General features: G+C 47.5%; 1 protein-coding gene across 1 annotated transcript in view; it reads left to right on the plus strand.

Annotated features, from left to right (window-relative positions):
• The window catches only part of LOC134409345 (connector enhancer of kinase suppressor of ras 2-like), a 376171-nt gene that overhangs the window by 160015 nt on the left and 192269 nt on the right, over positions 1-23887 (plus strand). Inside the window, exons 3-4 of the mRNA XM_063142057.1 lie at positions 980-1182; positions 8044-8131. Coding sequence (XP_062998127.1) covers positions 980-1182; positions 8044-8131 — 291 coding nt within the window. The remainder of the gene's footprint in view (positions 1-979; positions 1183-8043; positions 8132-23887) is intronic.

The raw sequence follows: 23887 nt of genomic DNA on the forward strand, positions 1-23887 counted from the left end.
CTCTCTCAATCTCTCTCTCTCTCTCTCTCTCTCTCTCTCTCTGCATGAAAATTCTAAAGAATTTTTGAGTACATTTCTCCCAATATAATTTTCCCTAATATAATGCACACATTTTAAAAACATTACTAATACAATGCATTTTAATGTTATTTCTCCTAATTTATGCATTTTAATATATATTTGGAAAACTCTTGCAAAATTCACATGAGTGCAAATTTCAAAGTTTTATTTTTTTTTTCCATTTTTATACCCAATAGTCAAAGCCCTCTGGGCAGAACACAAAAATTAAAATGACAAATTATCGCATAAAATATAACATGGAAGCGTAATGCCGCAATATAAAACCACAATACAAAACTACAGCCAGAATAAAACCAAGCAGCAATGCAGAGATTTAAAATAACAGATTCAAAATGCAGTTTCAATACAGCAGAGTTAGAATAGGATAGTAAATTGCTAAAATATTTGAAAAATAAAAAAAGTTCTTCACTTGGCAACAGAAATAATACAGTGTAGCTGCCAAACAAAACTTTCTAGGGATTCTACAGCCAGGGTGCCACAGCAGGTAAGGCCCTCCTCCTGGTAGAATTACTGAGGGTCAGTTCAAAGTGCAAACTGATTGAATTTCTCCACCATTGGTAGTGACTACAGGTGCTTGCTCAGGTGTTCTGGGTTCCTGGGCCTCTGAGAATACCAGTTCCTTATGGTCTGCTCCGTTCTCAGTTTACCACCTGTTCCTTTCAGGTGTGCTGAACATTAGGCTCAAAGAAAGTGTGTCAGTTCTGTGAATCCATTAACCATCAATGGGGCTTCAGACTCTAGTGTCATATCTCGATACAAACGCAGAACTACTGTTTGCTTTATAGTTTCAAAAGATGTGTGAAATCAAAGCCCATTCAAAACGTTTGTGGCAGTTCATTCTTCCTGTTTTTTTTCTTCTTTTTTAAAAAAATGTTCCCAACTTCTCATGTGCTTTCAGAATTATGGCCTGGAGACGGAAAACCTGAGAACTCTCTCCCATAAGCTGAATGCCTCTGCCAAAAACCTTCAGAACTTCATCACGGGTAGAAGGAGGAGCGGCCATTATGATGGTAGGGCCTCCAGAAGACTGCCAAATGATTTCCTTACCTCCGTGGTTGACCTGATTGGTGCTGCCAAGAACTTGCTTGCCTGGCTGGACAGGTAATGGTGTGTGTGTGTGTGAGTGTAAGACTTTTGGAAAGAAACAAGACCCATCTTTATCCCAGCTGGGTGCCATCCGGAAGTTTTGGATTACAACTCCCAGCTTTCCTGACCATTGGCTAGGGTGATCATATTTGGGAAACCAAAAAAGAGGACACCTAGTGTGTGTGTGTGGGGAAGCAGCTTTCTGAGTCCTGCAGAAAGTACGTTATTCCCCCGCCACTTTAAAGAACCCGATTGGAGTGGAGGAGGGGAAAGGATTTCATTCTGCACCACCACCATCCACTCCAATTGGGGCCTTTTCTATAATGTCCACGAATGACCCACTTTCCCCTTTAAGACCTCAATTGGAGCTCGGGATGGGGGAATGATGTGCCTCAAGAAAGCATGTCACTCCCTCCTGCCATGCTAATGGCAGCCTTAAAGAGGAAGGTGTGTCATTCCAGGACATTATTGAAAATTATAGAAAATCCCCCCTGACACCATGGAAAGAACAAAAACCAGGACAAATCCGGGGAAATCCTGACAGTTGGTCACCCTACCATTGGCCATACTGCCTGGGATTAATGGGGGTTGGCATCTAAAACATCTGGAGGGCACCAAGTTGAGTGAGTCTGCTTTATTCTCTCTGCTCTCTCCCTCCCTCTCTCTGACCCTGTTCAGATGACATGCTAAACCATGCTGGTTAACCATTTTGGGGTAACCACAAAGGCTTAGTGTGTGATATGTAAGGTGCTTTCCCTAACCCTGGTTGCTACATAACCCCATTGCGACATAGCCCATGAGTGCCACAGGCTCAACATAGCTGCCAGTTCCAGCCCCAAAAAAAGGCTTCCCAGGGTTGTGCAGGCCACAAGGGACACAGGGGTGCAGAACGGACCAATCAGAGGAGTGAAGAGATCAGCGGAGAGGTACATGGTTAGAGTGTGGTTAGGCAAACTGCACAATGGACAATTGGCCTAACAAACTCCTCCTCTCTCTCTCTCCCTCTCTCTTTCTTTCTCTCTGCTCTCCATACATTCTTCTGTGTTCATTTGTCGTGGATTGAGGTGAGGATAGATAGTAGCTTTCGGAGCATTGTGACAGGTTTTTGTTTTGTTTTTTTGCCTTCAAGTAACTGCTAATAAAATATTACCTGAAAGCTGGACTGGCTTCAGGTTGGAGAGGACTCCCAGCTAAGTAATGTCTGGTAGGCTCCCCAAAATCATTGTGCAGGACCATTGCCTAAACTAGGCCCGGACAGGCACCTGCTGAGGACGTACACCACAGCAGGGACTCACTGACAGGAGCCCCTTGAATATGAAACCTGCCTGTCCATGAGCCCCTAACTATTGCCCAGACAATGGTGGTGGTGGTGGTGGTCATGGTGAGAAGAAGGAGTAGTAGATACCACCACCAACTAGTAGTTGATTGGCCTTTTGCCTGTCAAGCAAGCAAGTGGTAGCTATGATGAAAGAGAGGTTGGGGAGCAATAATGGCTAGTGACGATGGTGATGAGAAGGTACACTCATGGCAGGAGGGAACCCATTGATGGTGTCATGCCCAAGGGTCCTCAAAAACCCAGAGCCGACACTGTCATTGGGAATCACCACCAAGCTTACTCGTTGTAGCATCTGGCAAGAGTGGCATAATCTGAAGCAAACCACACCAAGAGTTTAAATTTCCAATGATGCCCCAATGTAGCATTGCTTTAGGACACGGTGGGGGATGGAAGGTGACTTCTCAGATTCTGCCTCTAGATAAGCTTGTGGCTGGAGGAACCCAGGGGCCCACCATCAGCACCAGTTGGACCTGCAGGGTGTTTAGTTGCCTGAAGATGTTGGATATGGCTTCTGGGCCTACTTGAAATTGGGGCAGTGTTGCATTTCGGTTTCAATGTGTGCACTGAAATTAACAACTCCATTAGGATATAAATGTTTTCCCCCACTCCACTCCTCAATGGGCTTATTTTGTGCCATTAGTTTCACCAGCGATTCCCTTCATTGTTGTTCCTTTTGTGCAATTGTCCCTGTCTCCTGCCGCTGCTTCATTCTTCCTGAAATCTTCCCGTTGGTAGTGAACGGGATGATATCATAGTACCACGTTTGATGTGACGTTATCTCCAGATATCGGTAAATAACACTACACCCAGTTGGATTTGGCTAAGTCACTTTGTGCAAATGAGGGCAAGTGAGAGAGAGGGTGAATGAGGGTGAATGAATCGAACAGGCAACCATTTTTATGAAGGGATCTTGAGAGGAGCGAGGTCAAAAGAAAAGTAACAGAAGAAGAGAGCCGCTCTGGCTCACCCTTGCCTGAGCTGGTGAATTTAGATGTACCCGAAGTGGACAGATTCGCATGTCACAGAAAGGTGACTGAGGCACAGTCTTATCTGCTCTTCACTGGGGTTGATAAGCAGTAACTGAGCATGGAAGGTGACGTGCCATTTGTCAAACTGGGAAAAGCAAGGGTTCTTATTGTAGTTTTTACTTTCTTTCTTGGTCAGGAGGCTTCCCCCCCCCCCCATTCTGGACTCTGCCTTTTACAAGCTGAAGCAGATTTATAGGCTATTGTGAGTGGCTCTCCAGACTCTGGCACAGAAGCTAACTGAAATTCTTGGTTCCTCCCTCTCTCCCTCTGTCTCTCTCTCTCTCTCTCTGCCGCTCCCAGCTTGTGGAATGGCTTGCTGGGAGAGATTCGTCAACTTAATAGTCTTCCAGAATTTAAGAAAGCCATAAACACTGATGTCTTCCGGCAGGCCTACCCACTTGAATTTTAAATTTGCCTTTTAATAATGTGTTGCTTTTAATAATGTATTAGTTTTAAATGTTTTAATTAGTTATATGATGTTTGCATTTGTGTTGTACCCCGCCTCGATCCAGAGGGAGAGGTGGTTAACAAATATATTATTATTATTATTATTATTATTATTATTATTATTATTATTATCTCTTTCTCTCTCTCTCTCTTTCTGTGTGTGTATGATAGTTCCACCATTCATGAGACTGCACCATGCTATCTCAGGTTGCATCAGGAGGTAGCTTATTTAAAAGCATCTCCTTCCACATGAAACAGGGCAAAGGACTTAACTCAGTGGCAGAGGACCTGCTTTGCATGCAGGAAGTCCCACGTTCAGTCCCTGATGTCTCCCAGTAGGGCTGGAAAAACTGCCTGAAACCCTGGAGACCTGACACTAGTCAGTGTCAGCAATACTGGGCTAGATGAACTAACAGGACTTGGTATAAGAAAACTTCCTATGTCTCCTATCTCTCTATATGTGGACAGCTGACATCCCTCACACATTATCTATCCCCATCCAGGGAAATGTTGAAGTGTGTGACGCTGTGTTCAAAAAACTAATGATTCTTTTATATTTGGATTTGGTGCCCGCACGAAGAGGACTGTACCAAGTGTTCATTTTAATTTTTCCAATTGTATTTTTCAATGCAAATGACGGGAAATAAACTTAAAAAGGGTGGCTTTTTATTTGCAAAGTAAGTGATGATCTATGGCCATGGCTAGACCAGGCGATATCCCAGTGATCACCCCGGGATCATCCCTATGCACCCACATGATGCACAGGGCATCCTGGGAGCAGGGAGGGACGATCCCTCCCTTGGCCTGGGATATCGCCCTACCCTTTTAGCCTACTTTTTCTGCAGTCTTGGGATGATCCCGAGACTGCGGAACATGTGGCCGGGCATCACGGGTTATCCTGGCTCCTTGTGAGTAACTGCGAGGAGCTGGGCATGGGGCACAGAGCTCCTCAGGAGCTCTGTGCCCGTGGGGGTAGGGGGAGCAGGGAATATATTTTTTAAAAAACTCACGTTTTGCGGTTGAGCGCTCGTGCACTCTTTCTCCTTTACAAAAAATGGCAGGCGCGATGTCCTCTTCCTCCTGGGACATCGCACGCCATGTGTGGACAAGGGCGATGATCTCATGACCATAAAATCGCAAGATTGTTGCCTTCCAACCCCCTTGTCTAGCCATGGCCTTTGACACCAACATGCATCCCTGCACTCACTGGTTGCCTGCTAGGGCAATTCATGCCCAGAAATGCACCAATTGTGTTTAGAAAGCTGTCTTCCCTCAGCCAGCCCATCAGACACCCCACCTGGGTTTTAGAATTACTTTAACTTGACAAACCTCTTGCTGTGTTAGCAATTTTTTATTTCCAAGTTTTGCCTTGAACAGCTCTTGCAGAAGACCTCCCGCAGCTGCTTTATCATTTCAAGGGGATGAGAAAGCAGATTTAGGAGGTAGAGTGAGCAAGTGGGGGGTAACGAGACATTGGACGAGAGGTTAGCCATTTTAGTAAACTCTACGCTTTACATTGGGTGGGCAGGGGAGCAGGACATTTACCTGCAGCACATCCCAGAACCAGTCCCCCTGTAAGAACTGTGAAGCGATACAATTGCATGAGAGGGCTATACCACATTAGGGATTGCCTTGTTCCAATCAGAGATGCTTATGCAACCTACCTCAATTCATTTCATTTCATTGCATTTATTGCATTTTTATACCGCCCAATAGCCGAAGCTCTCTGGGCGGTTTACAAAAATTAAAAACTACAACAATATTTAACAATGTACAAATCAACAATATCACAATAATATTCAAAATATACTAAACACGCATGTACAGCAAAACAAACCAGGTAAGGGGAAAAAAGCCTTCAGCTCCAGCCTTGCTTTAATGTCTCCAGGTGGGGGGGGAGGGGAGCAGGTGGAATAGCTCACCCTTGATGGTCCAGCATTTCTCCCCCAGAAGCAGCACTCCCCAGCCTTCAGCTCCTGCCTTGCTTTAAAGTCTCCAAGAGGGGGGGAGGGGAGTAGGTGGAATAGCTCACCCTTGATGGTCCAGCATTTCTCCCCCAGAAGCAGCACTCCCCAGCCTTCAGCTCCTGCCTTGCTTTAAAGTCTCCAAGAGCGAGGGAGGGGAGTAGGTGGAATAGCTCACCCTTGATGGTCCAGCATTTCTCCCCCAGAAGCAGCACTCCCCAGCCTTCAGCTCCAGCCTTGCTTTAAAGTCTCCAGGTGGGGGGGAGGGGAGCAGGTGGAATAGCTCACCCTTGATGGTCCAGCATTTCTCCCCCAGAAGCAGCACTCCCCAGCCTTCAGCTAAAGCCTTGCTTTAATTCAATTCATGCCTGGAATTTGTCAGTCCATACATTGACATGGCATCTAGATCCACACTTGGAAAGGTGTGACGTGTTTTGGGGGTTGGATTCTTGGCTGGTGTTTTCGGGATTTGCCCCAGGAAAGCTGAACTGCTAAAATGTGAAAAGGATTGGTGATATTTGACACTGTTGCTGGTGTTAGGCTTTGAAAACGGCATGCTCTGTTATTTGATTTATTTATTTTTAATAGGAACAGTTTTTGTGCATTATCCTGTCCTGACATTCAAATGTCCAGATTTCTGATCAGAATGTATGTGGATGGAGTTGACTGAATGTTGGAATCCTGAAACCATTGTGGAGTAGAACAGTTCTGTTCTGCCCAGCCCTAGTTTGAAACAGCCCTTCTGGTGCTTGTATGGAGAAACAACACATGGCCTTTTGCTCTACTCATTAGAAGATTTTCGGGATTCAGAGTCAAGACTTTTTAATCATGATTCAGGTCCATCTGGTTCTTACCCAGAGCTATGCTTATAAGTGACGTTGTTAATATCATGCCAGAAGAGACAGAATTCCATGTGGCCAGTTCATTAGGTCTTCCAGAAAAACCCCACCTAGGGATGTCATAGAAATTTGCAACAGAATCAAATGAGTTCAGATTTTGATGAATCTGAGTCATGGGCTCCTCATGGACCAGCTTTTCTGCAGTCAGGTGGATTCCGTGGACTTGTGGACCATTTTTCTAACTTTCTGGAATTTTGCAGAAATTTAGTAATAGAAAAATATCCAAAATAAAAAGAAACCTAGCTGAAAGTACACATTTATCCCATTGGCTAATGGGTGAAAATGTGCGTTTTGCAAGGGATTACCACATTTTGGGAGGATTTCTGCATTTGGGAGGCTTTGCCCATTTTTGCAAGGATGAATGAGTGAAAGTGCAAATTTGCACAAATTCAGAAACTAAAAAATAATAATCCAATTCCATTGATGAGTGGACAACAGAATAGGCACCTCTGGGTGCCTACTCCAAGGGAAGCTTGGAGGGTGGCGACAAGCAAGAGAGGGCCTTCTCTGTGGTGGCCCCCAACTGTGGAACAATCTCCCTGACAAGGCCCGCCTAGCGCCGACATTGCTATCTTTTCAGTGCCAGGTCAAGACTTTTCTCTTCTCCCAGCCATTTAGCAATATGTAATGACTGTGGGTCTGTGGGGGTTTTTGGCTCATTGTTTTTTAAAGTTGTTATAGTGGTTTTAAATGTATGTGTGTTTTGCTTGTTTTTGTGGTTTTTAATCTTTGTATATTGTTTTTAAGTTTTTTTTATCTTATGTGAACCACCCAGAGAGCTTTGGCTATGGGGTGGTATGCAAATGCAATAAATAATAATAATAATAATAATAATAATAATAATAATAATAATAATAATTTTGTGAACCGCCCAGAGAGCTTCGGCTATTGGGTGGTATAAAATGTAATAAATTAATAATAATAATAATGTGCTTGACATTGTGCAAAATACACACAGAAAGGATTTTACACAATCCGAACATCAGTATCTCTACCAATACCCCTCCCTTTTTGATTATTAATAGTTTGGCATATTTTCATTAACTCTGTACAAAATTGAACAAATCGGTGTGTACACATTCATTAATCTTAGTCCATTTATAGGAAATTTGACTAGTACATATTCATTATAATGTGAAACTGATTACAGGAATTGCAAATGAGAACACTCATAACTTTTTAAAATCCCCTCTTCCTAATAGGTCCCCATTTGTCAGTGTGACAGAATATTCACTGCTGAAAAATAACATCGTTCAACTGTGCCTGGAACTAACAACCATAGTGCAACAGGTAAGTTCGAGTTTATCTCCTACTAAATTACACCTAAATTACTTCCATTGAGGAAGATCATGTAGATGCCTCCTCCTTCCATAGCAGCTGATCTTGCAGCTAGCGAGATCTAGAAGGGATTCAAGGCAAAGATAATAGTAGGCAGCGATGGACGAAAACATACAACTCCCCTGTTAAAACAGCTCCACTGGCTTCCAGTCTGTTTCTGGGCACAATTCAAAGTGCTGGTTATGACCTATAAAGCCTTATATGGCTCGGGTCCAGGTTATCTGAAAGACCGTATTCTTCCTTATGAGCCTGCCCGTGCTTTAAGATCTTCTGGAGAAGCCCTTCTTTCAGTCCCACCATCTTCACAGGCGTGCTTGGTGGGAACATGGGAGAGGGCCTTCTCGGTGGCTGCTCCGGTGCTCTGGAACTCTCTTCCTGGGGAAGCTAGGCTGGCTCCCTCCTTGATGGGGCTAAAACTTTTTTGTTCAAGCAGGCCTTTGGAGAATAATCTGGTCCTCCATCTATGTTAAGGACTTGTAAAGTTTATGTTTTAATATTGTATTATTATTATTATTATTATTATTATTATTATTATTATACATTTCTTTTCCTATGTTTTAAATTTTGTAACACCTCCTTGAGGCCCAGGAATGGGCAAAAGTCAGGATAAAAATTATTATTATTATTATTATTATTATTATTATTATTATTATTATTATTTCAGGCCATGTAGGTTTCACATGTGCTCAAACATAAGTCCAATCCATTAGCTTTCTGCATCAGACTGCAATTAAAACAAAAACATGAAGATTAGCAACACAATTTCCCCCAACATGCCCACTTTGTCCGCAATTTTCCTCCAACGTAGGTATTTTTCTCTGCACCTTTCCATACTATTTATATTTTTCCCCACACAGTATTTCAGCCAAGAAAGGCATTGCTAATTTCAGAGACATGTGCAATCAGAAGGTGATGAATGCTCATTAGTCCAGAAGGTGCAGATGTCCTCAGTTTGCCTAGCTGAGCCTGGGCTAGAAACATTTTTAGGGGTCAAAGAACCACTTGGCCCTATCGTTGCAAAAAAAGTGTTTCTTGGTTTGCAGAGTTCTGTTCTTTGGCTAGAGCTGGGCAGAGGCTTATAGAGTGAATCGCTAAACAATGGGTATAGAAATCACTTGATTTCTAATCTGCATCAGTTTCTCATATATTCATTTGAAAGTCCACGCTGTTGCCTTTTTTCATTAATTTGCGAATGTTTTTTGTTAAAAAAAATCTGCACTACAATTCAAATTTAAATACAGATTTCGCTCTCATTTTCTCTCTCTGTGTGTGTACACAGATTTCATTTGCATACTTGGGGATTAATCCTCTTAATACACACTTCTTAAAATATTGTCTCTCAAAACACATCATTTTAAATCCATTTTGATATACTTGTTGAGCCAAGAACTGCATCACAAAATCTGGGGTTGTGCAAAATCAGAAGGAGAGCTACATTCCAACCTGCACATTAGTCCCGGAGGTCCAGATTACATCTGTTCATATTGGGATTCAGAAAAAGGGAATGCCTCAGGGTTGCCTACCCTAATTTGCTATCCATTATGTTCCTAGTTCAGGACCCATTGTGACATGTCCCAAATTTACCAATCTCCATTACCTGGTATTTTTAAACACACACACCTTTTTGACTTGAAGGCAGAGTGTTTATTGTATTTTTTTAAAAATAATGCATTTGTTATATTTACATCCTGCCTTTGGGGGCCTTACAGGAAGAGGGAGAGAAAAGGGGCATCAAAGAGAGAGGGGGGAGGGAGAGAGGAGAGGGAGAGGGGGAGAGAGGAGAGAGAGAGAGGAGGGGGAGAGGGGAGAGAGAGATGAGAGGAAGAGGGAGAGGGAGAGAGAGGAGAGAGAGAGAGAGGGAGAGGGAGAGAAGAGAGGGAGAGAGGGGGAAGAGAGAGGAGAGAAAGAGAGGAGAAGGGAGAGATGAGAGAGAGGGGGAGGGAGAGGGGGAGAGGAGGAGAGAGGGAGAGAGAGAGGAGAGAGAGGAGAGAAGGAGAGAGGGGAGAAAGAGAGGAGAGGGGAGAGATGAGAGAGAGGGGGAGGGAGAGGGGGAGAGAGGAGGAGAGAAGGAGAGAGGAGAGAAAGAGAGGAGAGGGGGAGAGAGGAGAGGAAGAGGGAGGGAGGAGAGGGAGGAGAGGGAGAGAGGAGAGACAGGGAGAGAGAGGAAGGGGAGAGAGGAGGGGAGAGAGGAGAGACAGGGAGAGAGAGGAGGGGGAGGGAGGGGGAAAGGGAGAGAGGAGAGAGGGGGAGAGAGAGAGGAGAGATGAGAGAGGAGGGAGAGGGAGAGGAAGAGAGAGAGGAGAGAGAGAGGAGAAACAGGGAGAGAGAGGAGGGGGAGGGAGGGGAAAAGGGAGAGAGGAGAGAGGAGAGAGAGGAGGGAGAGGGAGAGGAAGAAAGAGAGGAGAGAGAGAGAAGAGAAACAGGGAAACAGAGAGGATAGGGAGAGATAGAGGGGGAGAGGGAGAGAGGAGAGACAGGGAGAGAGAGGATATATATGTATGTATGTATGTATTTAGATGAGAGAGAATGGGGTGGGGAAAGAAAATGTCAGTAAATAATAGGGGTGTGCACGGACCCCCCGCTCCGCTTCACTTGCAGATCCGCCATTTTTCGGAGCGGGTCGCTCCGCCCCGCCCCCGCTCCGCCCACTTCCGCTCCGCTCCGCTCGGAGCTCCGGATCGGATCCGGAGCTCCGTTTTTGCCCCCCCATAGGCTTGCATTGAAAGCTAAAAAAGTAAACAACTTTTTTTCCGTTGAAGTTAGAAACCTCACGTTTGGCACCATGACACCTCATGGGCGTATACACACACACGCCAAGTTTCAAGGCAATCCCATCATCCCCTGATTTTTGGCGAATTTTTGAAAATCGGGCACCCCATTCACACCCCTTGGGATAGCTCCGTCAATTTGCATGTTAGAAACCTCAAACTCGGCACCAGGGCAGCTTATCCATGTGTCCACATGCACGCCAAGTTGCAAGCAAATCCCATCATCCCCTGATTTTTGGCGCGGCTCTACCCTCTAACGCACCTCCCATAACCCTAATTCACACCCCTTTAGATAGCTCCGTCAATTTGCACGTTAGAAACCTCAAACTCAGCACCATGATAGCTTATCCACGTGTCCACATGCACGCCAAGTTTCAAGGCAATCCCATCATCCCCTGATTTTTGGGGAATTTATGAAAATCGGGCACCCCATTCACACCCCTTGGGATAGCTCCGTCAATTTGCATGTTAGAAACCTCAAACTCGGCACCAGGGCAGCTTATCCATGTGTCCACATGCACGCCAAGTTGCAAGCAAATCCCATCATCCCCTGATTTTTGGCATGGCTTAACTCACCCCAAATTGTCCCATTCTACAACTACGTCAATTTGCACGTTAGAAACCTCAAACTCAGCACCATGATAGCTTATCCACGTGTCCACATGCACGCCAAGTTTCAAGGCAATCCCATCATCCCCTGATTTTTGGGGAATTTATGAAAATCGGGCACCCCATTCACACCCCTTGGGATAGCTCCGTCAATTTGCATGTTAGAAACCTCAAACTCGGCACCAGGGCAGCTTATCCATGTGTCCACATGCACGCCAAGTTGCAAGCAAATCCCATCATCCCCTGATTTTTGGCGCGGCTTAAACTTTTTAACTCACCCCAAATCAAGTCCCATTCTACAACTACGTCAATTTGCACGTTAGAAACCTATCCTTTGGTCCCATGACAGCTTACCCATGTGTCCCCATGGACACCAAGTTTCAAGGCAATCCCATCATCCCCTGATGTTAGGGGAACTTTTGAAATTTGAACACTCCAGTATGTCAGGGATTTAAAGTTGCAATTGCAGACAGCTCAATGGGGCCAGTTCCAAGGCAATCCCAACATGCCACGAGATAACCCTAAATCTTCTGGCACATTTGAAAAAGGGATTATTGAATTTGATAAAGTCTAAGTGAGCGCAGGAAGGACTTCTCCCCTTAGTCAAAGCAAGACACATACACCATCGCTGCAAGGCGGGAAGGGGAGAAGGGAGGGAAAGCAGGCAGGCAGCATGCATTGTAGTGCCGCAAGGATGGCTTGAGCACTAACGCATAGCAAACCAACCCATAAGTGGGCGCAAAGTGAGGCAAAGATGGCTGGTTGTTTCTTTCTAAGCCAGCAGTTACGCCTTGAGGGGCACAGAGGAGGACGACTGGGAGCAAGCGTGCCGGAGGGTGCTGGCCACGAACCGCAAAGCCCATCTCCCAGGCACCAGGCGGGCAGAGCAGGCGAGGAGTCAGTCCTGGCAGATGCCCCACCACAGCAGCACCCCGGGGGAGGCGGGCAGACAGGCAGGCAGGCATGGGTTGGCGGGCCCAGAAAAGCTGGTACCTTGCACAAGTAAGCCATAGATCTGTGGGGGAGTCAGTCCCAGCAGATCCAGCTACCTCACAAGGATGGCTCCCAGGCAGGCGGGCAGGCGCCTCCACTGTAGTGGCTGTGCTCAACTCGGCGGGCGCACTACAAGACGAGTTGAAGTGAGAGCTCACTTCTCAGGAAATGTAGTGGCTGTGCTACGGGAGATCGGTGGACTGCTGGAGCTTAGCTTTTTCTCTGAGGGGAAGTCCATGAGTTGAAGTGACAGCTTGCTTCTCAAAGACAGGGTTACAGCGGAAGAGGGGTGGGACGAGACCGGGGAGACAAGCTCGACCAGTGACTACTACTAATCCCCACATCCTGGAGGACCACAGCATCCCACACAAAGTGGCTGTGGTGAAGTCAATGGCTGTCATGAGTCGAAGTGAGTGCTGACTTCTCAGGAGGAAACTTAAACTGTCCCTAGTATGCACTAAGTGGCTGTGCTATGGGAGTTCGGTGGACTGTTGGAGTACCAGCCACAATTGGGGAAGTGAATGAGTTTCAGTGAAAGGTTGCTTCTCAAAATCAGCACACAGATCAAGGACTCCATTTGATCCCCGAGCTATCTAAAGGGTGACCCGTGGACTGCTGGAGTTTTCCTCCGGTTCCCGGTGGCTGGGATGGGTCTCGGCTTCTCAAAGCCATGGCACTGCTGCATATGCAGTGCAGCTTCTCGAAAGAGAGCTGTCCCACGGAAAAACGGTGCATTACTGGAGCTTAGCTTTTTCTCAAAGGGGAAGTCAATGAGTTGAAGTGAAAGGTTGCTTCGGAAGTCTATGGCTTTCATGAGTTTCAGTGACAGCTTGCTTCTCAAAGAGGGCGTTACAGCGGAAGAGGGGTGGGACGAGACCAGGGAGAGGAGCTCGACCAGCTGCTGCGACTAATCCTCACCCACATCCTGGAGGACCACAGCATCCGCAGTAGTGGCTGTGGTGAAGTCAATGGCTGTCATGAGTTGAAGTGAGTGCTCACTTCTCAGGAAAATTAAACTGTCCGTACACACTAAGTGGCTGTTCTATGGGCGATCGGTGGACACCTGGAGTACCACCCGCACATAGGGGAAGTCCATGAGTTGAAGTGACAGCTTGCTTCTCAAAGATAGGGTTACAGCGGAAGAGGGGTGGGACGAGACCGGGGAGAGAAGCTCGACCAGTGGCTACTACTAATCCCCACATCCTGGAGGACCACAGCATCCCACACAAAGTGGCTGTGGTGAAGTCAACGGCTGTCATGAGTCGAAGTGAGTGCTCACTTCTCAGGAGGAAACTTAAACTGTCCCTGTGCAGTCAGTGGTTGGGGAGAGAGGCACGGCCAGCTGTGCCTCCACCGTAGGGGCTGTGCTCAAGTGTCTGAACTTGGAGTCGAAGTGAGAGCTCAAAATTGCTCCATATGAGACTGGGGAGAGAAGCTCGACCAGCTTCTGCTACTAATCCTCACCCACATCCTGGTGGAACAAAGCATCCACCGAGAAGTGGCTGTGGTGAAGTCAATGGCTGTCATGAGTTGAAGTGAGTGCTGACTTCTCAGGAGGAAACTTAAACTGTCCCTACGCACTAAGTGGCTGTGCTATGGGCGATCGGTCGACTACTGGAGTACCACCCGCACATAGGGGAAGTCCATGAGTTGAAGTGACAGCTTGCTTCTCAAAGATAGGGTTACAGCGGAAGAGGGGTGGGACGAGACCGGGGAGAGAAGCTCGACCAGTGGCTACTACTAATCCCCACATCCTGGAGGACCACAGCATCCCACACAAAGTGGCTGTGGTGAAGTCAACGGCTGTCATGAGTCGAAGTGAGTGCTCACTTCTCAGGAGGAAACTTAAACTGTCCCTGTGCAGTCAGTGGTTGGGGAGAGAGGCACGGCCAGCTGTGCCTCCACCGTAGGGGCTGTGCTCAAGTGTCTGAACTTGGAGTCGAAGTGAGAGCTCAAAATTGCTCCATATGAGACCAGGGAGAGGAGCTCGACCAGCTGCTGCGACTAATCCTCACCCACATCCTGGAGGACCACAGCATCCGCAGTAGTGGCTGTGGTGAAGTCAATGGCTGTCATGAGTTGAAGTGAGTGCTCACTTCTCAGGAGGAAACTTAAACTGTCCCTATGCACTAAGTGGCTGTGCTATGGGAGTTCGGTGGACTACTGGAGTACCAGCCGCAATTGGGGAAGTGAATGAGTTTCAGTGAAAGGTTGCTTCTCAAAATCAGCACACTGATCGGGTCACCCAGAGGTCCACAGCCTCTACGTAGTGGCTGTGCTGAAGTCAATGACTTCCATGAGTTTAAGTGAAAGGTTGCTTCTCAAAGGCGAGGACTTGCCTGTTTCATTTTCGCAGCGAGACAGGCAGCTGCAGTAACACTCACAACCACACACACAAGGACAGCTTTTGCACAGAGGCTCATGAGTTCAAGTGACAGCTTACTTCTCAAAACCATACTTCGGGATCAGGGAGTACGTCTTCCACTCCCAGGGCACTCCAAAGGGCGACCCGTGGACTGCTGGACTTTACCTCCCTCAGTTGGGGAAGTGAATGATGAGTTTAAGTGAAAGCTTGCTTCTCAAAGACGGGTTACAGCAGAAGGGGAAGAGGAAGAGGATGAGACTGAGGAGAGAGAGGTTGCATCGGAAGTCTATGGCTTTCATGAGTTTCATGAGTTGAAGTGAGTGCTCACTTCTCAGGAAAATTAAACTGTCCGTACACACTAAGTGGCTGTTCTATGGGCGATCGGTCGACTGCTGGAGTACCTCCCACACATAGGGGAAGTCCATGAGTCGAAGTGAAAGCTCACTTCTCAGATAACTTGAATTGCGAGACTGGGGAGAGACGCTCGGCCAGCTGCTGCAACTAATCCTCCTCACCCACATCCTGGTGGAACAAAGCATCCACCGAGAAGTGGCTGTGGTGAAGTCAATGGCTGTCATGAGTCGAAGTGAAAGCTCACTTCTCAGGAGGAAACTTAAACTGTCCCTATGCACTAAGTGGCTGTGATATGGGCGTTCGGTGGACTGTTGGAGTACCAGCCGCAATTGGGGAAGTCCATGAGTTGAAGTGAGTGCTCACTTCTCAGGAAAATTAAACTGTCCGTACACACAAAGTGGCTGTGGTATGGGCGATCGGTGGACACCTGGAGTACCACCCGCACATAGGGGAAGTCCATGAGTTGAAGTGACAGCTTGCTTCTCAGGAGGAAACTTAAACTGTCCCTACGCACTAAGTGGCTGTGCTATGGGCGATCGGTCGACTACTGGAGTACCACCCGCACATAGGGGAAGTCCATGAGTTGAAGTGACAGCTTGCTTCTCAAAGACAGGGTTACAGCGGAAGAGGGGTGGGACGAGACCGGGGAGAGAAGCTCGACCAGCGACTGCTACTTATCCCCACATCCTGGAGGACCACAGCATCCACAGTAGTGGCTGTGGTGAAGTCAATGGCTGTCATGAGTTGAAGTGAGTGCTCACTTCTCAGGAGGAAACTTAAACTGTCCCTGTGCAGTCAGTGGTTGGGGAGAGAGGCACGGCCAGCTGTGCCTCCACCGTAGGGGCTGTGCTCAAGTGTCTGAACTTGAAGTCGAAGTGAGAGCTCAAAATTGCTCCATATGAGACTGGGGAGAGAAGCTCGACCAGCGACTGCTACTTATCCCCACATCCTGGAGGACCACAGCATCCGCAGTAGTGGCTGTGGTGAAGTCAATGGCTGTCATGAGTTGAAGTGAGTGCTCACTTCTCAGGAGGAAACTTAAACTGTCCCTGTGCAGTCAGTGGTTGGGGAGAGAGGCACGGCCAGCTGTGCCTCCACCGTAGGGGCTGTGCTCAAGTGTCTGAACTTGAAGTCGAAGTGAGAGCTCAAAATTGCTCCATATGAGACTGGGGAGAGAAGCTCGACCAGCGACTGCTACTTATCCCCACATCCTGGAGGACCACAGCATCCGCAGTAGTGGCTGTGGTGAAGTCAATGGCTGTCATGAGTTGAAGTGAGTGCTCACTTCTCAGGAGGAAACTTAAACTGTCCCTATGCACTAAGTGGCTGTGCTATGGGCGTTCGGTGGACTGTTGGAGTACCAGCCGCAATTGGGGAAGTGAATGAGTTTCAGTGAAAGGTTGCTTCTCAAAATCAGCACACAGATCAAGGACTCCATTTGATCCCAGAGCTATCTAAAGGGCGACCCGTGGACTGCTGGAGTGTAACCTCCCTCACCCTCAATTGGGGAAGTGAATGAGTTTCAGTGAAAGGTTGCTTCTCAAAATCAGCACACTGATGGAGTCACCCAGAGGTCCACAGCCTCTATGTAGTGGCTGTGCTGAAGTCAATGACTTCCATGAGTTCAAGTGAAAGGTTGCTTCTCAAAGGCGAGGACTCGCCTGTTTGCTTCTCAAAAAACCATACTTCTGGATCAGGGAGTACGTCTTCCACTCCCAGGGCACTCCAAAGGGCGACCCGTGGACTGCTGGAGAGAGGCAGCCTGGCTAGTGGTGGTGGTGGTGCCAGGCATTGCCTTGCCCCCTGCTTGCACCTCACCTAAACGTGCAGTCAATCATGGACAAACGGTTGTAAACCGCCCAGAGAGCTTTGGCTGTGGGGCGGTATATAAATGTAATTAAATAAATAAATAAATAAATAAATAAATAAATGGAGTCTTTTGGAACTGGGTGGAAAACTATCCGGATGAGTTGACTAAGCTGTACCGGACGCCACAGAAATGAAATGAACTCAAGTGCGGTGCTTTGCCCTCACAGTCAGTCACACACACGCACGGTGACAAACTCTGCCTAGTGCCTACAGAGAAAAAACCAGCCTGCCTGAACTGTAGTGTGCCTGCCAACCCAAGGAGGGGTGGAATTAAAGGGAGCCTGCCTGTCACTCCCACGAGGGCTTGAGGGTGGGGTATCCCAGCAGGGGGAGATTGCCCTTCAGAAAGACCAGCTGCTCCACCAAGTCCGGCTCCAAGCGAGAGCGGTGAGGGGTCACTATGTCGCCCGCCATAGAGAACACCCTCTCGCTTGGAACACTGGTGGGTGGGCAGCTGAGTCGATCCATGGCCACCCGCGCCAGGTCCGGCCAAATCTGAAAACGGGATGACCAGTAGGCCAGGGGGTCCATGGAGGAGTCCTCGATGGGCTCTGACAGGTAACGCTGCACGGTGGTTGCAGCGTCATCCTGGCTGGTGGCTGGGGAGGGTCTCTGCCCAAACACGGTGTGCAGAGCCTCTTCCCAATACCCCTCGCCTGTGCTGCTGCTGGGAGGGATGCAGGTGAGGCTGCTGCTGGTGCTGCTGGTGCTGCTGCGGGGAGGGGTGGCCTGCTCCTCTGCCTCACTCTGCCCCACCCTCTTGGCCCATGCCGCCCGCACTTCGCCCACCAGCGTTTCCACCCAGTGCTGCCTGCTATTTGGCCCACAAAGCCCATCCTTCACACGAGGGTCGCACATGGCTGCCAACATGTGGACCCTGTCGGTTTGGATGGGCTCCAGCCTCCGCGTCACGCCGTCCCTCAGCCTAGTCACCGCTTCGCGGACCTCGGGCTCGAAGCGCCTGCCGGTGACGGGATCCCTGTACTCCAGAAAGTCGCCCATCTGTTTCTGGAGATGCCTGCATACAGGGATCACCTGGCTGAGGAGGGCAGAGCTTTTGCTCAGGGTCTCGGTGGCGTTCAGGAACGGCTTGAGGACCGCCACCAGCTGGGACATGGCGTCCCACTGCTGCTTGCCCAGGTGGTGGACGCCCATGTCCCTGACCCTGAACAAGTCGTGGATGGCACGCTGTTGCTCCACCATCCGCTCCAGCATCAGGTAGGTGGAGTTCCAGCGTGTCACCACATCCTGCACTAGCCTGTGCTGCGGGAGATTCAACTCCTCCTGCTTCTCCCGCAGCAAGCGACTGCCCTTGACGCTGTGGTGGAAATGGCCTGCCACCTTTCTGCAGCTCTCCAGGAGGTTACGGATCCCGGACAGGGGACCGAGGTTGGGCTTGCTGCTGCCCATCCCAAGGCCATCCCTCACCACCAGGTTCAAGACGTGCGCGATGCAGCGGACGCCCTCGAATCCGCCGTCGCGCACCGCCTTCACCATGTTGGCTCCCCCGTCCGTGACCATGTAACCGCGGGTGACCTTCTGCCCAGCTAGCCACCCATCCACCATGCGGTTCATGGCCTCCGTAATCTCCCCTGCCGTGTGGGACTGGTCCATCACTTGCGTGTGGAGGAGGGCCCAGCAGTAGCCCTCCTTGCCAGTCCCTGTAGTGCTGGATCCTTCCTGCCCCACGGCTGCCCACCAGTGTGCCGTCAGGGACAGGTAAGCGTGCACTCCGCCCTCGCTGGACCAAATGTCCGAGGTGAAGTGCACCATCCGTGCCTCTGCCTGGCACAGACGACCCAGCACTAACTCCCTGCAGGAACGGTACAGGGAAGGCACCACCCGCCTGCTCAGGGTGGTGCGACACGGCAGCTTGTAGTATGGCACCACAAGCGCCATCAGCCTCTTGAAGCCTGCGTTGTCGACGAGGCTGAATGGCTGGTCGTCCAACGCCACCATCTCACCGATTGACGTGGTGATCTGGGAGGGCGTTGGAAAACGCCATCTTGTGGTTCCATACTTCCCCCACCCCATTTCCGGCAGGGTTGCCTGCCTAACCCTTGTGGGGATGGGAGATGGAGAGCTGAGACTGGAAGTGCCAGCAGCAGCAGCAGCAGCAGCAGCAGCAGCAGCCACCGCCTTCGGCTTTCCCCTGGAACCAGTCGCCTTGCCCGCCTCTTTCCCCAGCAAGACCGACTGGTGCTGCCTCTTAAGATGCATCTTCATGCTGCTGGTTCCATAATGCCCTGTCGATGAACCCCTGCTTAGGCTGAGTTTGCAGTGGCGACAGACAGCAAAGCGGGGATCCGCTCCCAACTCAAAGTGGTCCCACACGATGCTTGTCTTTCGTTTCCGTGGTGACACCACCAATTGCCCGCCTGAGCTCTCTGGTGTTGCCACAGAAACAGGGGTGTGGGATGAGACTGGGGAGAGAGCCTCGGCCTGCTGCTGCTCCTCCTCAGCCCCCACATCCTGGAGGCCCACCGCCTCCTCCTCCTCCTCCCCCCCCTCCACTGTGCTGAGGACCTCGTCTAGGTCCATCATCGGGCTCGTGGGCTGAAAGGAGAATGAAGGAGTTGGGGATACTCCTCCTCCTCTAATGGCACTGCTGCCACGTGCCTCTTGCAAACGGGCACTTTTCCCATTCCCACCCTCAAAAAGAGAACGCCGGGCACAAGTTGCAGAAGAGAGTGGCTCTGCCTGCTGCTTGTCCTGCTTCTGTTTTGGAGCAGTCAGCCAAGGAGTTGCCCGTTTGAGTTTCACAGGAGGAGAGGAAGCCTGCTTACTGCTGGCAGACTGAGCCTTGCTGCTTTCAGCACGCCTGCTTCCTCTTTTCATGATGACTAACAAAATATTAATACTACTAATACTATGTATAAGGTACTACTAAGAATATGTATAAGAAGATATAATATGTTTAAATGTAGGGAAATGGGACAAGAACAATAAAATATACTACTACTAATGTATGAGAATATACTAATATATATATATATATCTACTACTAAGAATATCTACAAGAATATAATAATATGTTTAAGAATATTACTAATAAATGTAGGGAAATGGGACAAGAAATGGGACAACCACTACTATAACAAGAACAAAATATGAATACTACTACTACTAATATGTATGAGAATGTATACTAATAGACTACTAAGACTATGTCAAAGAATATAATATAATATGTTTAAGAATAGGGAAATGGTGTGCGTATGCTTTCCCCAAAATGCTCAATCTGTGGCTGCCTGTTGAACTTGACAAAAGCAGCCCACTCCGTCGAAGTTACACAGAGAAGAAAAAGAGAATCCAATTTTTTTGGTATATTTGGTATATAGAAGATAGAAGGAAACACAATCAGGATTTAAGAGAGGGGAGGGGGGAAAAGAACCAACCACTACTATAATATGTATGAGAATGTATACTAATAGACTACTAAGACTATGTCAAAGAATATAATATAATATGTTTAAGAATAGGGAAATGGTGTGCGTATGCTTTCCCCAAAATGCTCAATCTGTGGCTGCCTGTTGAACTTGACAAAAGCAGCCCACTCCGTCGAAGTTACACAGAGAAGAAAAAGAGAATCCAATTTTTTTGGTATATTTGGTATATAGAAGATAGAAGGAAACACAATCAGGATTTAAGAGAGGGGAGGGGGGAAAAGAACCAACCACTACTATAATATGTATGAGAATGTATACTAATAGACTACTAAGACTATGTCAAAGAATATAATATAATATGTTTAAGAATAGGGAAATGGTGTGCGTATGCTTTCCCCAAAATGCTCAATCTGTGGCTGCCTGTTGAACTTGACAAAAGCAGCCCACTCCGTCGAAGTTACACAGAGAAGAAAAAGAGAATCCAATTTTTTTGGTATATTTGGTATATAGAAGATAGAAGGAAACACAATCAGGATTTAAGAGAGGGGAGGGGGGAAAAGAACCAACCACTACTATAATATGTATGAGAATGTACTAATAGACTACTAAGACTATGTCAAAGAATATAATAATAATATGTTTAAGAATAGGGAAATGGTGTGCGTATGCTTTCCCCAAAATGCTCAATCTGTGGCTGCCTGTTGAACTTGACAAAAGCAGCCCACTCCGTCGAAGTTACACAGAGAAGAAAAAGAGAATCCAATTTTTTTGGTATATTTGGTATATAGAAGATAGAAGGAAACACAATCAGGATTTAAGAGAGGGGAGGGGGGAAAAGAACCAACCACTACTATAAGAAGAACAAAATATGAATACTAATATAATATGTATGAGAATATATACTAATGGACTATGTGAAAGAATATAATAAAATATGTTTAAGAATATAAATGTAGGGAAATGGGACAAAAACTGTGTGTATGCTTTCAAAAGAAAGCTTTCACAAAAGCAGAACAGTCAGGCTTTAATACAGGGAAGGGGGGGGGGCAACCAACCCAACCAACCCAACCACACACTCCAAAATTCAAAAATAAAGTTTATATTAAATCAAAGTAAGGGGAAAACACAGGGCAAACTAAGCTACAAGTCAGAAAGAAGCAAACAAACACACACACACGCCAAACTAAACCTATCCTAATCTATCTCCAAAGTCCAAAGCAGGAGCACTAACTAACTAAGTGTTCCCTCCACGAACGCCAACCCACAAAGAGACACAAAACAGAAAGTTCTCAGGGTGGGTCTGCCTTAGTCCCCCCTCCAACGCTGGGATTGGAGGAGGATGCTTTCTGAGGAGATCAATTCTCATCAGGATTGGGAGTTGAATGTGCCTGTCATCGCTTCCAAAAAAATAAAAATAAAAAAATAAAAAAAACCCAAACCCCGATTTTTAAAAAAATATTGCACGTGAACCACAGCACGCAGAAAGTTGAGAGTGGTCTCAAAATGACCCCCATCCACGACTCTCTGTGCACAAGAATTTTCAGAACGATAGCTTAAACCCCCCCCCAGTTATCCCCGATTCTTTCCCTCAATGCAATCCTATGGGCGAAAAGCCGAAACGGAGCCCCGCGGTTGACCCTATTTTTAAAAAAATATTGCACGTGAACCACAGCACGCAGAAAGTTGAGAGTGGTCTCAAAATGACCCCCATCCACGACTCTCTGTGCACAAGAATTTTCAGAACGATAGCTTAAACCCCCCCCCAGTTATCCCCGATTCTTTCCCTCAATGCAATCCTATGGGCGAAAAGCCGAAACGGAGCCCCGCGGTTGACCCTATTTTTAAAAAAATATTGCACGTGAACCACAGCACGCAGAAAGTTGAGAGTGGTCTCAAAATGACCCCCATCCACGACTCTCTGTGCACAAGAATTTTCAGAACGATAGCTTAAACCCCCCCCCAGTTATCCCCGATTCTTTCCCTCAATGCAATCCTATGGGCGAAAAGCCGAAACGCAGTTTGAGCCCCGCGGTTGCCCCGATTTTTAAAAAAATATTGCACGTGAACCACAGCACGCAGAGAGGTGAGAGTGGTCTCAAAATGACCCCCATCCACGACTCTCTGTGCACAAGAATTTCCAGAACGATAGCTTCAAAAACAACGTAGTTATGCGCGATTATTTGCCGCAATGCAATCCTATGGCGAAATGTTTTCAAGATGGCGACCGGAGCGCTCCGCCTGAACTCGGAGCTCCGAAAAATGGTCGCTTCTCTTCGCCTTGCTTCTAGGGGGTCCGCGGTCCGCTCCTACTCCGCCTCTGGGTAAGGCGGAGCAGGCCAATCCGCTACTGCTTCTACGCTCCTAATCGGAGCGGAGCACATCCCTAGTAAATAATACGCACTTACTATTCTCCTGTTTTTACTTGCCTCTCTTTTCCTCTCCTTTCTCTGCTGTTCAGGCAGGGACCTGTCCTTTCATTCTCTGTAAATGAAGGGACCTCTGTACATGGGTCGCATTCTAATCATCATCATCATCATCATCATCATCACCATCATCGTCATCATCTGTTGCCTAGCTGGACCAGACCTGAGTCCTCCTATAGACAAAACCTCTGTTTCTAACTGAGACCAGCCAGATGGCTTTTGGACGCTCCAAGGCAGGATTGGGCAGGGCAGCATTTAATACCATTGTACAACAGCACTTGGTCACCAGAGGTACACTTCCTCTGTGCATGGAGGTTTCATTCAGCTATCATGCCTAATTGCTATCAAGAGATCTCTCCTTCACAATTTTGCCTAATCTGCTTTTTTAAAAAAAGCCGTCTAAACTGAGCACTCATCTTGTGCAAGTTCACAATGTAAGCCTATGCGGCAGAGTCTTGCTATTTACTGTTTTACTCTGTACAGCACCATGTACATTGATGGTGCTATATAAGTAAATAATAATAATAATAATAATAATAATAATAATAATAATAATAATAATAATAATAATAACGTCTATGCTTAAATGTGGATTCCTGCACTGAGCAGGGGCATGGACTCAATGGCCTTATAAGCCCCTTCGAACTCTACTATTCTATGATTGCCTGCCATGAATCTTCTACCAATGTCTTTCTTTGGACGCCTCCCCAACCCACCAAGCTCCAACATTATAAGAGAGGGAGAAAAAAATATGATCTCTCTCCACCATTCTTCTATCATGGGAGTTCACCCTACTTCTTCCCCTCCCAAATGTAACCCTTTCCCAACTGTAGGCCTTAAGTATATTGTTCCCTTGCTTAATTGACCATCTGGTTCCAGAATCTTGGCTCTTTCCCAAGCTCTTCAGATACTGCATTTACGCCACATACCTAGGTATA

Source organism: Elgaria multicarinata, chromosome 15, assembly GCF_023053635.1.
Source record: "Elgaria multicarinata webbii isolate HBS135686 ecotype San Diego chromosome 15, rElgMul1.1.pri, whole genome shotgun sequence".
NCBI lineage: Eukaryota > Metazoa > Chordata > Lepidosauria > Squamata > Anguidae > Elgaria > Elgaria multicarinata.